This window comes from Ambystoma mexicanum, chromosome 14 (genome assembly GCF_040938575.1).
Source record: "Ambystoma mexicanum isolate Mex_15411 chromosome 14, UKY_AmexF1_1, whole genome shotgun sequence".
NCBI classification, from domain to species: Eukaryota; Metazoa; Chordata; class Amphibia; order Caudata; family Ambystomatidae; genus Ambystoma; species Ambystoma mexicanum.
In genome coordinates, this window is record NC_090940.1 from 448,235,572 (window position 1) to 448,252,588 (window position 17,017).

Below are 17,017 nucleotides of genomic sequence, written 5' to 3' on the forward strand. Positions count from 1 at the left end.
TACCACAGAATCCTCATCGCCCTTCCACCCTGCCCCAAGGTGAAAGAGCTCTCTCCTATGTCCCTCTCCTTTAACGCTTAAAACGTCTGTCTTTGTTTCTAACCCCAACATGGCTGAGCCCATGAAAAAATGACAACTGAGGTCTCGAGGACCATGCGTGCTATTTGTATCGACGTCACGTCTGAGAAAAAAGTTTTTTACGTCTGAAATGGCAGGAAAGAACATCTAAGATGAGGAATCCACGGGAGGAGCATCCATCAGAAAGAATATTTCGAGGGCTAAGTAATTTGTTCTTTTGGTGGCAATCACTTCTGCACAAAGGGTGTCTGATTTATAGCCCTATCCTTAAGCCACCATTTACAGTGTTCTCTAAAGATAAAGTGACGCTTAGGGTATGCCAAAGGTGGTCTCTGAATTTCAAGTTTCCCTGAAGATTCCCATTCCAATATTCTGCCTGCCTCCTCAACCATCTAAAGAAGAGAAGACATGACATTTCATAGACTGGACCCTAGAAGGGATCTAAGTTTTTACATTTCCACAACAGATTTTACAGTAGAGCACCAGCTTTTCATAGGCTACACTGGCCCCAGACTGCACAAACCTGTATCAAAACAAAAGTTGTCCAGATGAATAGTTGAATGCATTTCAGAATGATACTCCAAAGCAGGGAGAGGAGCACTCGACCAGAATAATATCTGCTAATTCGGCTCTCAAGAGGGGGAGGTCTGATGCTAGACATCTGCCACACGTGTGTGGTCTTTGGTGCAAATCTCTGCACAGCTCTATTGCCTTCATTCTCTGCCAAGCCAGGATGCCTGATTTGGCAGGGCAGTCCTCCAAATGCTTATATTTTGATCTTGTCCTCTGAGTTCACGCTCCCCTCCTCCTTAATATTCATGTTGCGAAGGGAGTCTGTCTTGGATGAAGAATTTATGGGAGGGCACAGTGCATTAGATGAGCAAGTTACTTACCTTACTACCAAGGGCATGGGTGCAGTGCAAGCTACCGACACCAATGGCACATCCAGACATCAAATAGCACATGCTGCTGCCGAAAATATTTCCGTGATCAGCCGAAGCTGGAGAATATATATAAAATTGGAAATCTGTGGGAGGAACATCCGTCAGAAATAATACCACCAGTGGCTAGTAATTTGTTCTTGTAATCCTCTCTCCAGATTTACCTACTGCTATGGGAGTCCATAAAAAGGATGAATCGGTGGGAGGAAGTAATCCATCAGATGAACATTAGATAAACTTATCTCTCTGTATAATTTTCTTCCTGATTAATCTTCCTGCTCAAATTCCTCATCACCCTTCCAACCTACCCCTCTTGGCACTAGCTCATACACCTGATCTGTTCTGCAGTGCTTCAGCTGCTGTCTGCTATGCAAAAAAGAGGGCATCTGAGGTCATAGGGTGCAGCAGCTCTACATATACTGGCCCGATGTTATGTCTGGCCTGCAGCACGCATTGGTGCCAGGCGGAGCCAACACAGAAACGTGCTACACTCCTTGGTGGTGAAAGGTTTCTGAGAACAGCTGGTGCAAGAAATAGAATAGCAAAGATAAGGAATCAATAGAAGGAACATCCTTCAGACAGATCATTACTGAGAGGTAAGTAATCTGTTTTTCCCAGTGTTGCATTAACTTGCACTTGTACTGAACTTGCTTGTATACCAAACATTTTCACCATTTTCTGTTTGTTTGCGGTTCTTTACAGTGAACATGTTATAGTGGTTACGTTTCTTGCTTGAATCTGAAGTTTTCTCCTTTTTTCTAGGAGACCGATGCTAAAGAGGTGATGCCATGTAGTTTAAACCAGACTGTGACTCAGTTACAGCAGCTGTTTCAAGCATTAAACCAGCAGCTTACAAAAGGAAATGAACACTACCAGATAATGGGTAAGGAGCTGCTAGTGGGGTTTTGCTCTCTTTGAGAACTGACCAAGCCTCCAAACTATTGATTATTCCCAAACTTTCTGGTAACTCTTAAAGTCAGCAAAGGAAGTGCAAGAGACAAAGCAATATTTTAATACCACCCATTTCCTAGCGTTGGGCATAGATTTTCTGCTAATTTTACCCTGCACGCTCATCCTGTAAAGTCTTGTTTTTGAAACAAACCTTTTTAAACTGACCTCAGATTTGATGATATTGTTCTAAAAACACAATTCTGTCATACCTATTGTTTGAGTGACATACATTGACAATTATAGACACGTTGAATTGAATGCATGATATTTATTTTGGTATAGTCCAATATTTTGAATGGATCCCTTCCCACAGATTCTCATCTTCGATAACTTCTGTTATGCCATAGTGTTATCAGAGAACAGGTAAATATCTGCCACCAGACATCAGGGCACATTCCACCAGGGGTATGGCAGCCTATCCTACGCTCCAGAGGGGTGTACCTGTGAAAGAAATATATTGTGCAGTGATGTGGGCGTCGCTCTACACGTCTGCCAAGCATTTCTGCCTAGATGTGGCAGGTGGTTCAGACGCTCGATTCGGCAGCGCAGTTTTGCAGAGCTTCCTTGTCTGAGGACTTTCATCCCGCTTCCATACTGTGTACTGCTTTGGGAGTCTATGTAATGAGGAATCTGCAGGAGGATGCAATACATTGAAAGAGAAATTACTTACCAGTAATATTATTTTTTATGGATGCTTCTCCCTCAGATTCCTCATCACCCTCCCATCTGACCGCGCTATGAAAGATTGTCCTCTTCTAATGGAACAAGGTTATGAATGATGGGTTCGGCACAGTTTGATGCCTTGTTGAAATGCTGTCATTCAGTGACTTTCAGTACAGTCCTGATTCTTCCCGAATCCTATGGATTTCTTCCTCTGCGGCTGCTGAGTTTGGGGTGATAATGGGGTGAATAACAGATATATGGGGGCATAGTGATGTAGTATATATGGCGGCCGGCATCACTCCCGGAACTGATGAGTGGCACGGTAGAATCAAGAGGAGTCAACGATTGTGTCGTACTACATCCCCTGTCGAAAAAGTGTCCAAGCAGCTGACGCTGGAATGCATATCTATGTGATGAGGAATCTGGTGAAGAAGAATCCAGAGAAAGAACGGGTTAGTAATTTCTCCTTTGGCTACACCAGGGTTGTCGCCACTTTACTGCATCATTATGCCAGTGCAACTATATATCGGGCATATGGGTACTAATGTACATTTTTAAGCCCTGCCCGACTTGATTTTGTGGCCTTTCTTTGTTTTTGTGGCCCACAAAGCACAGCCAAAAGGACTGTTGTGCTGACGTAGGTTCATACTGAACCCATAAAGGCACCTGCGGTTTCGGTTTATACTATTACACACTGGGTAAAGTCCCCAAGACATCCCAATCCAGATCCTATGGTTTTGCCGGTTTTTAGGGGCATGCTTCCAAACTCTATGTACTGCCCTTAGTGTAATTGGTGGACTGGTTTAGGCCAGCCCCTGAGTAAATGTTTTATCAGTGGGAGACACTGTGCATTCCTCAGCTCAGTTTCTATTCTTACTTGAAGACTCACATGCCAGTTTTTTCCTTGTGCCATCTAAATCCGACTTTAAGGCTTGTAACAAGTGCCACCACTCCATGTTGACCACAGAGCAATACCTATCGTGTGTCTTGTGCCTGGGCAAGGAACATGACGCCAAGCAGTGTGGTTCTTGTCGGTCAATAAACCCAAAGGTGGTGATGTCATCTCAAGAAAAACCCAAAGACTTCCAAATCTGCACCCCAATGTTGAAATGACCCTAACATGTCAAAGAGAACAAATAAGTAGAAGAGAGAGACAGCACTTATGCAGTGAGTTGTGTTAGGCAGAATCCTGTGCAGTTCCCTTAGGGACCACTGCAAAAAGATTAATACTAAAGGAGTAAGCAGTAAACCCAATTGGTAGCAGTCTGCACCACCCACATTTACCTGGTAGCTGTGGCTGAGCAGTCCGACTTCTCTCAAGAAGAGTAGGGCAGTATATACACAATAGAACTAAAAACACAGTAGAGCAAACAAACACTGACCACAGCTTTGTATAAAAAATATATCATTATTTATTTAAAACACACTTTTGGCAATATACTACCACTCTAAATCAAAAGCAAGTTAAAACACAGTCAGGTAAAGAATACACACCTCCCTTGATAACTATTAGACAAGTCAGAGTTAAAACACCACGATTTGTTAAACATATGTGAGCCTGTAACCTGATTGCACTCCAATAGTTCAGTTAAAGGGAGAGAAAAAGGCAGAGCATAGAAATAAAACAGGTCCCAACACTTTTAGGAGTTCTCAGCAAGGGAAAAAAGGCAGTATACACTGTAGAGCCAAAGTTCATAGGCCAGGCCCACTTTAAATGGAGCAAAGCAAAATGTGCCCAGGATCACACGGTTTAAAATGCACTAAAAGTCTTCGCAGAATGTTCAAAAGCGGTTGGGGTGATTCAAGAAGGTAAAGTTAGAAGGTCTGGGGCCAACCCAGTTGGAAAGCCAAGGATTTAAGGGTCACCTTGGGCAAACCGAAGAAAGGGAGGTCAGGCAGGACACAGTACCTTAAAGAGAGAGGAAGATCCAGCGATGGCAGTTGTTCCTGGCAGTGGTTGCAGTTTGTTGTTTCGACCAGGGGAAGAGAGGATCTCGTCGAGGAGGAAACGTGGAGTCGTTGCACTGCACAGGGATGAAACCAGCCGCAGAGTTCGTCAATAAAAGGTGCGTTCCTTTTATTCGCGGTAAAAGTGGTGAAGCTTGGCTATCCGGCCGCCGGGGTGATTGGCACGGGCGATTCGACCAAGAGGCGTCTTTGGAAGGTGAAAAGGGCGAACTGGTTGGTCCCACCAGCTCAGAGGAAGAAGACTCATCCAGCAGAAGATCTTCTCTAGTCATCAGGAAAGTGGTGTGGTAGTTGCAACAGGGCTTCATTGGTGGTGTTGTCGTTGCAGATGGCTCAGCTTCTTCCCTCTTCGGATTCTTAGGTCCTGTGGCGACTTCTGAAGTTCCAGTCCCAAAGGCTCTGCTTTTATGCAGAAAAACCCCCATTCATCAGCCTAGCTGTCAATCACACATGCTAAGTGGTGAGCCGGGCGGCTCACCACTGGGCCAATCAGAGTAGAGTGCAACGGGGGTTGCCGAGGCAACGCAGTCCAGGGTGCCAATTCGTCCCCCTCCACCCTTCCTGTGGAACCCAGACAGAGTGGCACCATTTGGAGGGCTTCTGTGGAGAAGCCTGCCAAAAAGTGGAACAAAGGGCTCGACCTTGGTCAGAGTTACAGAGACGGACACGAACGCCATTTTAGAAAAGAGTTCTGGCAAAAAGACCCAACCGTTGATTTAATATTAAATAAATAAACCGGTGGTATCTTTAACATTGGACCAAAAAGTGGTGCGTTTAAAATCAATGGGAAAATCCCATAGAGAATATTCTGGTGGAATATTTCGCGTGGTAACCACTGCCACCAACCAGAAACACGACAAGGGGGGACTGGACAGTGCCCCTTGAAAACAGACCCAGGGGCAATATAATTAACCCTTTCCAGTACTTCCACAATATTATGGTTTGTACTGGTTCTGTTCACAATTTAGGACTAGTAAAGTCAATGGTGACTTTACATGCCCTGGGAGACAGTAGTCAGTCCCAGGGTATGGAGTCTGTTTGGGGGTCACTATGACACCCCTGGGTTCCTGCACTGAGGGTGCTGTGTAACACGCACATAAAAATGAGATGATACCCTATGGAGTAAAAAGAAAACCCCATAGCCCATAAGCACACAAAGAGTCAAAGACATACCTCAAATCATGCCTAAGAGTGGGAGGAAAAGAGTCTCACTCTTAGCAGGAGAAAAAAACAAACCCCAAAAATCCAGCAAAGCTGCTGGGGGACTCACTAGGTTTGGGAAATTAGCCTTATAAGAGAATTCTCCCTAACAAGTTAACAATTTTCTCACTCATTCCTCTTAAGTAAACGACGCTGGACGTTTAGACATCATTCGAAATCTGATTATTCTGACCCTGAACTTTTCAAGGTAAGGGAACAACCTTCTATTACCACCACCTCCTTCATGACAGAGAAATAGGGAGCCTTTGCACTGTTATTCTCATGGTCTTTAAGCAGGCCCCTGTCACACATCTGCTGCCAGTCCCCATTACTTCCCTCAAGTACAGTTAATGTTAGCAAAAATTGCACTCTTAAATGCTTAATGTCTTAGGCTTGGGTAAGACTTACGACGAGCCGGAGCCTCTGGTATCTTGGGCCAAGCTATTTCGTAGTGCCCGCTCCTCGTTGGCACCGGTATCATTGGTGCTTCTTTCTTATGTGCTGCAATAGCCGCTTTCTTTGGCATTGGTGCGTACAGCTTCATCTGAACAGTTTCTGCTCAATAAATGTGTTCGTCCCTGTATATCAGCCATGACGGACCTGCACAGTATGAGGTTTCGGGACATAGTTGAAAATGAGAAGAAAGAAGACATGTCCTTTGACCTCAGCCAGGACCTAATCACAGGGAATCAGAACCTCCTGGGGAATTGCCTGTGGATGACCAGTGTTGGGAGTCTGTACTGCAGCTGAATAGAGACTTCATGATGCAAGCGGACTGAATACTTCACCAGATTGAGAAATTGGCATCATACAAGTCTTGGACCTGGCCTTGGCTCTTTTAGAATTGTAGTCCCTAGGGCAATGGATAACCTGGATCTTGCAGCTTCTGTTGGGGAACTTGGGCTACATACCATCACAGATAAACCTGAGCCAAATATACTGAAGGTTCTGTGATGAATTCTGCAGAGTCATCACTGATTCACCACTGGTGGTCTCTTCCTGTATGGCGAGGGAAAGGCAGCCGCTACCTGATCCTGACCCTGCGGGTGGTGTCAGGAGGGAGGATTATTGGGGAGGAGATGAGTACCGGGTTGGAAGTGGTGGCTCCATCGGGAGAGAGTTTTCTTACCCTTTCTGTGAGGAGGAAACCCTAATGCCAGAGTCTTTGATGGCATATTGTTGCGTAACATCTGATGTTTATAGTTCTTGTATTTTAAATGCAACTGTTAAACAATGTGACTTAAAATCAGTTGAAACTTCCTGGGACGCCAAGTCCCAGGAGGCCTCAGGTACTCCAATGAGGAAGAGGAGCATGTTATGGAGAATTCTCTGTTTAGGCTGAATTTCCTAACCTAGTGAGTCCCCCAGCAGCTTTGCTGGATTTTGGGGTTTTATTTTTTTCTCCTGCCAAGAGTGAGACTCTTTTACCCTCACTCTTGGGCATGATCTGAGTGTGTTTTTTGACTCTAGATGTGTTTAATGGGCTATGGGGTCTTTTACTCCGTAGGGCTTCATGTGTTATTGTGATGTGTGTTACACAGCACCCTCAGTGCAGTAACACGGGTGTCATAGTGACCCCCCCCAATATAGACTCCATACCCTGGGACTGACTACTGTCTCCCAGGGCATGTAAAGTCACCATTGACTTTACTAGTCTCAAATTCTAAACAGAACCAGTACAAACCATCATATTGTGGACGTACTGGCTGGGGCAATTCGATTGCCCCGGGGTTGTTAGTCGAGGGGGCATGTCTCCGTCCCCCCTGATCGAGTTTTGGCTGGTGGCAGTGGAAACTACTTTTTATATTCGACCGCAAATATTTCCCTATGGGATTTTCCCATTGTTCGAGGCTACCAACTTTAATTATTTAATTCCTATAGCCTCGAACATACCGCTGGTTTATTTATTTAATATTAATTCTCTGGTTGGTATTTTTTGCCAGAACTCGGTTCTAAAATGGCGTTTGTGTTCGCTCCTGTGACTCCAACCCAAGTTGAGCCCTTTGTTCCACTTTTTGGCGGGCTTCTCCACAGAAGCCCTCCAAAGTGGTGCCACTCTGTCTGGGGTACTTAGGAGGGGTGGAGGGGGATTTAGGCACCCTGGACTGAGTTGCCTAGGCAACTCAAGACGCACTCCGTCCTGATTGGCCCAAGTGGTGAGCCGGCCAGCTCACCACTTAGCATGTTCGAGTGACAGCTAGGCTGAGTGAATGGGGGTTTTCTGCATAAAAGCAGGGCTTTGGGGACTGGAACTTGAGAAGTCGCCACAGGACCTAAGAATCCGACGAGGGAGAAGCTGAGCCGACCTGCTACAACACCACCACCGGTGGAGCCCTGCTGAACCGTCTCACCACTTTTCCCAACGACAGAGGAGATCTCCAGCCCGGAGAGTCTTCTTCCTTCGACTGGTGGGGATAACCAGTCTGCTTCCTTTTTTGCTTCCTGGAGCATCTCGTGGCTGCCTTGCCTGTGCCAAGCATCCCGGCAACCGGGATACCACGTTTTACCACTACCGCGAATCAAAGGGTAGTACCTTTAACCGGAAAACTCTGCGGCTGGTTTCTTCCCTGGCAATGCAACGACCTTCAGCTTTCCTCCACGTCGAGATCTTCTCTTCCTCTGGACGACGCCGCGACTTGCACCCGCTGCCAGGAACAACTGCCCCCACTGGAGGATCCTTTCCACTTAAGGTACCGTGTTCCGCCTGGCTTCACTTGCAACCGACTGTACGGGGTAGATTTAGCCCCCGGCTTTCGAACCTGGGTTAGCCTGGGACACCCTAGCTAAACTTTTCTGAGCCTAACTAAAACCTTTCTGAACTCCCTGCAAGACTTTTTAAGCCTGTTGTCATTGTGTGATCTTGGGTGCATTTGTGCCCTGCTCTCTCCAAGAGTGGGCCCGGCCTATGGACTTTGGCTCACAAGTAACCTTTGACTTTCCTGCCTTGCTTAAGAGTTCCTAAGTATTAGTGTGGTGTATTTTCCTACATTCTGCCTTTTTCCCTCCTTTTTTCGTTAACTTATTGGAGGGCCATCTATAGTTAAGCGCTCACCTCTGTCTGGAAATAAGTGGTGTTAACTAAGACTTGTCTGATAAGGAATAAGGGATGTATATATAATAATAGTAACTGTGTTTAGATTGATTTACAATAACAGTGCTGGAGTGTTTCAATAAGTGTGTTTTTAAATAAATAATTATATACCTTGATACCAAAGCTCTGGTCAGTGTTTGCTTGTGCTATTGTGTCTGAGTGCCTATTGTGTATACTTTACATACTGCCTAACTCTTCTTGAGGGAAGTCTGACTGCTCAGCCACAGCTACCAGGCACATCTGGGTGGCACAGACTGCTACCAAGTGGGTTTACTGCCAACACCTGTAGTCCTAAATCTTTTGCAGTGGTCCCAAGGGAACTGCACAGGTTTCTGCCTAAGAGAGCAAGAAGTCAATGTGGAGAAAATGTGATGCTAAAAGTAATGTGCAGTCCAATCGTCACAAACCTAATCAGCTGTGTGGGACATTTAAACCCACAGATCACCTGCCACAAGAGGAAAGAGAGAGGAGAAAGGCAGCCGAGTATGCAGAGCGGGAAGCAAGACCAGTGGCAGAGGCAATTCCATGGAGAAGAGCTGTGGGGAGAGGAGGAGACATCTGCCAGCAGCAGATTCGCGGCATTCAGGACCAGAGAGGAGGATCTCTGGTGACGCCGAGGTGAACGGTGTGCAACGGGACCCAGGGAGACGAGGTCCTGCAGAGCTGCACTGGACCTTGCAGCGAAGGACTTTTAAGCCGACGCAGAAACCAAATGAGACTCTGCCGAGAAAGGGAAGCTTGCCCAGTGCAAGCTCCTCACAGTAGTTGCACGTGAACTGGTGAGTCAGCCTAGCAGCGTAGGGGGCCCCGGTAGGTGCGAACATGCTAAAAAGTGTTTTGAAAGCATTTTTGAATACCAACCAAATAGAACTGAAAAGAGAAGGCGAGCATGGTACAATTCTACTGACATGAGATATCAGTTGGGGGAAACCTGGAACCAGCATTGCCTAAGCCAAAAGATATTACCAAAAGAACAACCGGTGCAATTATCCTGATATGAGGTCAGTCGGGGAAACGTGGAGCCAGCATTCCCATAAGCCAAAAGACATTGTGAGAGAAACAGAGGAAAGACTTGTACAATTCTCCTGACATGAGATGTTAGTTGGTGGAAACCTGGAACAAGCATTGCCAAGAGTCAAGAGAGATTGAAAGAAAGGTTGACAGAGAGAGCCTGAACAAACCCACATATGTTGGATGTCAGTATGAGGGTAATTGGCACAAGTAACAACTGAAGTCAACAAACTTGTGCTATTGCAGAAGTATAATTGTGTGATACCTAAGGAGAATGTGAATGCTGCAAAGCGACCTGATAAGAGCATCAGGTAGTGAGCCTTTTTAGAAAGAGATCCCTTGCAGGAGAGTATCCCCCGGGATCTATGTAAGCCCAAAGGGGGATATTCCTGGCAGGCGAGTAAACCAGCATATCAAGAGTTTTCAGTTGAAAAGTTTCTTGGCAGGAGAGTGGACTGGGAATCTCACTTTGAACTGCTGTGTTGAAGAGATACTCTGACATATTATTTTCTTGTTTTAATTGAACATTTTGTTAACCAGAGACTTTGAAAAGAATTGCCATACTTGATCACTATTGGAGAAAAGACATTTGTTTAGCCATCCTGAAAAGTAGTAAATACTTCCTCTTTGCTATATTCCAACCAGTGTTGTGGAAGGAACTTTTGTTTTGCCAGCCTTAGGAGAGTAACAGGCAGCCCTACAGATAAGGGGTGTATCGGCAACTTTTACTGCCTAAAAATAGGCAAATACTCCTAAAAAATAAAAGTAGGGAGTAAAAATACTCCCAACAAAAATAGGAAATAGGCACATAGGAGCTTATCCCCAGTTTTCAGCCACACAACTCCATTGATATATTTAGACCAGTAGTACACATAGTGTTAGAGGAAGAAACTACTACTATTACTGTCTATTCCAAATGGTAAAAAATTACCTTTTAATGTGCATCAATAACTAGGTGCAAAGAAGCGTTTTTTATGAAATTACTGCTTTAAAGTTAAAACTTACTTTTACTCATTTATGAAATACTCCCATTGGGAATGGCACTTACTTTTTTTATTCCCCAAAAAATCATTTTACTTCTAACTTTAAAAATTAGGGAGTAAAATACTCCCACTGCAAAATTGTATATGGAGCACTCGTATTTGGTAAAATAGACATGTGTATTGCCTTTAAGAGACTGGTCTTGACACAGAACATTGTGAACAGTTTTTCTGAAACAATCCAAGGGAAGGGAATATCAACCCCTGAACACAAGGATTGGTTTGATTGAAGTTATATGTTTGAGTTTTTGCACATTTCTGTTGAGTTGAACTTTGAAACATTTACCTCGCACCTTTTGCCTGTCTGTTAATGTGAGGGTCATATTTAGGTTGGACAAAACGTCAGCCTCCTTTAGTTTTATAGGAAGGGACATTCATGTTAGGCTAGGGAAAGTTAGGCCTTTATCTACACCCCTTTCTGTTAATGAAATGGCTAATGTTGACAATATTACCACTTGGTGTCCATCTCTCATTTCTGACCCCCCAAAGTACCCTTACTGCAATGTAGTGGGGCTTTAATGGATGAATTGTGTTCTGTGTGGAGTAGGCCATCTTCAGTGCGTTGCCGACAAGCATCTAACAGAAAGGCCTACAGCACGAACGTTGGCACTACTATTTTTGAAGGTGCATTGCACACTTTAGATCCTTGTGGCAAGGCTTCCAGAGCAGGCTTCAGGCACACAAGAGGGACAGCAAGAGAGAGAGGTGGGGGTCCTCTCTTTGTGGAAGACATTGGAGAGCAGATGGACGGGTCCAGAAGGTCTGGGTACCACGTCCTCCTGGCCCAATCCGGAGCAATTAGGAGCATGGATTTCCTGAACTTTCTCAGCCTCCTGATCACGTGAGGAATGACAGGGTTTGAAGGGATCGCGTACAGGAGTGGAAACTCCATTCGACTACAAACGCGTCTCCTAGAGCTCCTCTTGGGGGAAGTTCCCTGGAGCAGAACAGTTTGCACTTCCGGTTGACAATGGTCGAGAACAGATCCACTTGAGGGGTTCCCCAAAGGGTGAAGATCTCTTGAAGGACTTCCTGAGCTAGTTGGCACTCGTGGGAGACTGTGCTTTGCCTGCTCAGAGCGTCCGCAGCCGTGTTCTGTTCTCCGGCTACGTGAACTGCTGATAGGGAGATTCCTTCTTGAACTTCCCAGAACCAGAGCTGCATTGCTTCTCTGCACAGAGGTGGTGACCCTATGCCTCCTCGCTTGTTGAGGTAGTACATGGCCACTGTGTTGTCCGTCATTATCAGGACATTCTTTACCCATATAGAGGGCAGAAAGGCTTTCAGCGCTAGTCTGATAGCCCTGTAGTTTTGACTCTGATGGAGACCAACGACTGCTGATTGCCAGATTGTTGGCGTGGTCTCCCCACCCCGTGAGTGAGGCATCTGTCACTACTGTTATTTCCGGCCATGGTTCTCCCTTCAGAATGTTGTCCTTGCAAGCCCACCATAGAAGATCCTGTGCGACGCTGCTCAGAACCTGAAGAAGGTCTGACATCTTGCCTGAGATTTGAGACCAGAGCCCTGAGGGCCCACTAGAGGGATCTCATTCTTAGACGAGCCTCTGGCACCAAGAAAATGCAGGATGCCATGAGGCCAAACAACCTCAAAAAATCAAAGGCCTGAAGTTGCTGGACACTTTGCAATTGTGTGACCATCTGCAGAATGTGTTGAGCCCTCACCTCGGGTGGCGAGGTTTTTCCAGAGGATGTATCCAGGACCGCTCTGATGAATTGGAGACTTTGAGATGGTATCATGTGGGACTTCTTGTAATTGAGGGAGAAGCCCAGTCTTTAGAGAGTGTGGCAGGTTATGCTGAGATGTTACAGGGTCTGTTCGGGAGAACGAGCCCTGATCAACCAATTGTCCAGGTAGGGGTAGACCTGGACCCCCCACCCCCCTCTCCTGAGGCTCGCTGCCGCAACTGCCATCAACTTGGTGAAAACCATTGGGCGAAGGTTAGCCCGAATGGCAGAACTCAAAATTGAAAATGAGACTAGACAACCGCGAACCTCAGGTACTTTCTGTGTTTGAGATGGATTGGCACATGAAAGTAAGCATCCTGAAGGTCCAATGACACCATCCAGTCTTGGAGTTGGAGGTCCTGAAGGATCTGAGAAAGGGCAACCATCTTGAACTTGTCCTTCCTGAGGAATTTGTTCAGGTTTCTTAAATCCAAGATTGGTCTCAATCCCTCTGTCCTTCTTGGGGATTAGAAAGTAAGGGGAATACCAACCCTTGTTCCTCTCCACTACAGGTACCAGTTCTATATGATATGATATGGCGTTTTGCACCTTTCTGTAGCAGGGTCAAAATTTCCTGCACAAGGAGCGGATCTGGAATTTTGAATGAGTTGTTCCTTGGTGGATGATCTTGAGTTTTTTTTTTAAGGGGAAGACTGTAACCCATGGCTACAGTTTGCAATGCTCATGCATCTGAAGTAATGCCCCGCCATTCTTTTAGATGCTGTGAGAGTCTGCCTCCCACTGGGGTCTTGTGGGCTAAGGCCTCAGAGAGGTTTTGCGGTGGCTGAAGCAGCGACTGAAGGAAAAGCAGCCGTTGCTTGGGCAGACTTAGTACCTCTCCCTCGTCCACCACGGGCAATCTTTTCTGTCCTCTATGACTAGCCTGTCCTCTAGCTCTTCCAACTGAAGAGTAGAAACGTAAGGACTTACCCATCCAAGATGATGTCCTGGGATAAGAATGTTGAGGCTGTCTGATTGCGGTACTGAGAGATTTTGCTGCCGCTTTAAAGGTCTGCAGCTTCTCCAGACTTTCATCAGCCTTGCTGCCAAAAAGTCAGTAGCCATCCCAAGGCATATTGAGAAGCCTGGATTGCACGTCCGGTGCAAACTCTGACTTTCTCAACCACGCAAACCTGAGTAGCATGGTACTAGTCAACATGGATCTGCTAATGCTATCTGCAGTATCCCGACCTGACTGAAGGTACACACACATTGCCTCCTTTGCATCTTTGATGATGGCCAGGATCCGTCTCTTTCCTCCCCTTCGGGAATGTGTTCAGCCGCCATTGCTGCGCAATCCTACAGGGTAAACAAAAGGCACTTTGACAAGGCACAAGTGGCATTTGTGGACTTCAAGGTCATGCTTCCTGCAGTAAAGATTTGCCATGCCCAAGCGTCCACCTGCTTGTCGTCCCTATCCGGTGTAATAGTAGGGTATGACAACTGTTTTGGTGGATGTCGCATCTTGGACCACTAAACTTTCTGTAGTAGGATGTTTAGTCAAGTAGTCTGGGTCACTGTTTTGAAGCCAATGATGTAGTTTTTGACGGTAGCGTCGATGCCTTTGACACAGGCGTTGACGGCTCCTATGCCGAAGGCGTCAATGGAATAGACCTTATTATTGTTGAAGTTGTCGACTTCTTTTCCTTCGACAAAGACCTCGACAAGTCGAGAATCCAACCCTTCGAAGTTCTCGACAATTTCTCATCAATTCGAGGCCTCGCTGGCTCTCGATGAGAATCTGACTTGCATCACAGACTTGTGGGTTCACAGGATTTAGCCTTTGACTTCCCTTTGTCGTCTTTATGCACAGCGACAGGGGCATGGTCTTTCTTCTTCTCTTTCGGGAGGGTCGGGCTGCCTTCTCCAATATTTTAATCATATCCCTCCGAAACGCATCCCACTTGGCCAGAGAGTCTGATTTGGTTGGGTATGTTATCCTTTCGAGCGGGAGGAGTCACTTGAGGTCGAGGAGATCTGACACATCTTTTCTTTTGCTTCTTTGACGAATGACAACGTGATTGACTCCTCGATCGAGATCTTTTTTTGGATCTCTTCCTTCGAGGAGGATCTCTCAACTCGTCGGATTTTTGTTTTTTCGAAATATTAGTAGGGGACTTCAATGGGATCCTACCCACCGCTAATTTACCTTTTACGTTCTCTTTGAGCCTTGTCGGTCATTGCCTGAGGCACCACAGACATTCGGGGTCGTTGATTGGCATTTTTGCCCCACAATCTTGGCATTTTTTTAAACCTGTCTTAGGCGTCGGTGGAGCCGATGGTGAAGACATAATGAATTTAAATTCGATGAACTGAAGTTAGTGAAGAACCCAAGTGTGCCTTTTTTCTCTCGAAGCAAAAGCTGTGTCGGAGAAACAGAACTGAAGCCAATGGGCGCTGCGCATGCTACATATACTGGTGATGACGTCGGACGGAGGCGCCTCTAGGGACATAAAAAATCCAAAGCAGCTGAAGCTGGAAAGGAAATATCAAAGATGAGAAATACGTGGGAGGACACAATCCACTTGACCATTATTTCCGTTTTTGCCCGTGTACATTTTGATGTTGTTCGTTGTCATCCAGTTGTAGATGTCTGTCATGGCAGAGGCATCAGAGCACATCCCTGAAGGGGAGATGCGTTAGGGCTTTTTGGCCCTTATCAGGGACGGCAAGGAAGTACCCCAACAAATACTGCAGTCCAATCCAGATAATGCGGACTTCATAGCAAGAACGATGATCAAAAGCAGTCTTGCACAGATTCTCTTGGCTAAGGATGTCGGGGTTTGTGCTACTGACATCCAACCTTCAATGCATGAAAGTATTCAGCACCAAGATGAACCCCAACTCGCCAAGGGAATGGACAGCGAAGCTTGCACTCGGACGGCCTTCGTCAAAATCTCTGGCTCGATCGACCAACAGATCGTCAGGGCGGGACATGGAATGACCCACTCCTGAGAAAGAGGACAGGCCCCGAAGAAGGCCAAGAAAGGTTGCATTCACTGAGCCATTATCGTCCTTTTCCTCCCACAAGAAAAAGCAATGCCATCGGCGCAGACATGGCTCTGACTAATCAGAGGAATAGGGCAAGACATATCGAATCGGGGTGCATCAACAGTTGAGCGGGAGGTCTTCAAAGAGCAGATGCTCCCGATGTTCAAAACAGCCGCTGCTGGCATGGTTTCCACCTTGACGTAGCAGGCTCCGTCGGCTCCAGTTTTGCCCAGTGATTCCAGCACCAAGAAGGCCAGGTCCGGTCTGGGCTCGACCAGGACCGTTGAGAAGGCCACTGGGCATGGTGAGAACAGTGCCATCGATGTCGGCATCGGCACAGATGGCTGACCGCTCCTTTAGCCCTGAGTCTTGCTTGACATATTTCAAGACAATGCAGTCGATTTTCGACGTGGGTGGGGATCACATACCATTTGGCTTCTGGGGAAGGGCCCAGTGGGGACAATTTTTTCACTGACAAGGCTTTGTTCACCCTTGCAGAAGGGCTTCACAAGGCTAGTGGTCTTGATACATCTCAACAAAATGGACATGAAACAAGAAACCACTTATGGGCATGCTAATGCCCAGTACCGTATGACAGTTAAGAGTGGTGGAAGCATTGGGCCTGGACGCCCTGGCAAAGCCCCTGTTAACATTTGATCTGACAGACATTTTGGACAAAGGTCCTCCAACTCTAAGGACCTTGCCCTTTACTGCAGCCATAGCCCACCCCATTTCCACCTTATTGCTGACACCTTGCTCCACTCCTACAATGTACTCCGAGTTCACCAAGAAGTACAAACTGGCGATCGGATTGCCTTTTTCCCACCGATTCCTCATCAGATAGATATCCATTCCAGTGTCAGATGCTCAGATTATTTTTTGACTGGGGGCGTAGTGCCCCTCGACCTGTCTTGCCTCGATGTGGCGGTTGTCAGCTCCAGGTGTCACTTCGGTTGTTGTACATATACGGCATCATTACACCCCTGTACCTCAGTTCCTTTTTTTCTGCGAACTCAGCACGTTGCTTGAGGAGCAACTCTCTCACAAGATAACTCTACAATTGACAAATTTGCAGATGCGATTTCAAATTCATGTCCACTCCCAAGGTGTCTGACTTCAAACGCTGCAGGGACTGCAGTTCCAGGATGTCCATTACGGACCCACAAGGCGCCTGTGTCTGGTGCCTCAGTGTCAGTCAAGTCACTGAGGACTGTGGTTCCTGTAGGAAAATGAATCATAAATCACTGTGGGAGAGGGCGCCGAAACTTGCAATAGGCCGGCCTCCATCGAAGTCTCTGGGGCGGTCGACCACCTGTTCATCGTAAACCCGAGACGAAA

The 17,017-nt window shown here is 46.4% G+C and overlaps 1 protein-coding gene across 3 annotated transcripts in view; it reads left to right on the forward strand.

Moving 5' to 3' along the window:
- Positions 1-17,017, forward strand: part of KTN1 (kinectin 1) — a 3,101,875-nt gene that overhangs the window by 3,046,352 nt on the left and 38,506 nt on the right. For all 3 annotated transcript variants that reach the window (XM_069637667.1, XM_069637665.1, XM_069637666.1), the window contains one exon: positions 1,782-1,902. In XM_069637667.1, coding sequence (XP_069493768.1) covers positions 1,782-1,902 — 121 coding nt within the window. The remainder of the gene's footprint in view (positions 1-1,781; positions 1,903-17,017) is intronic.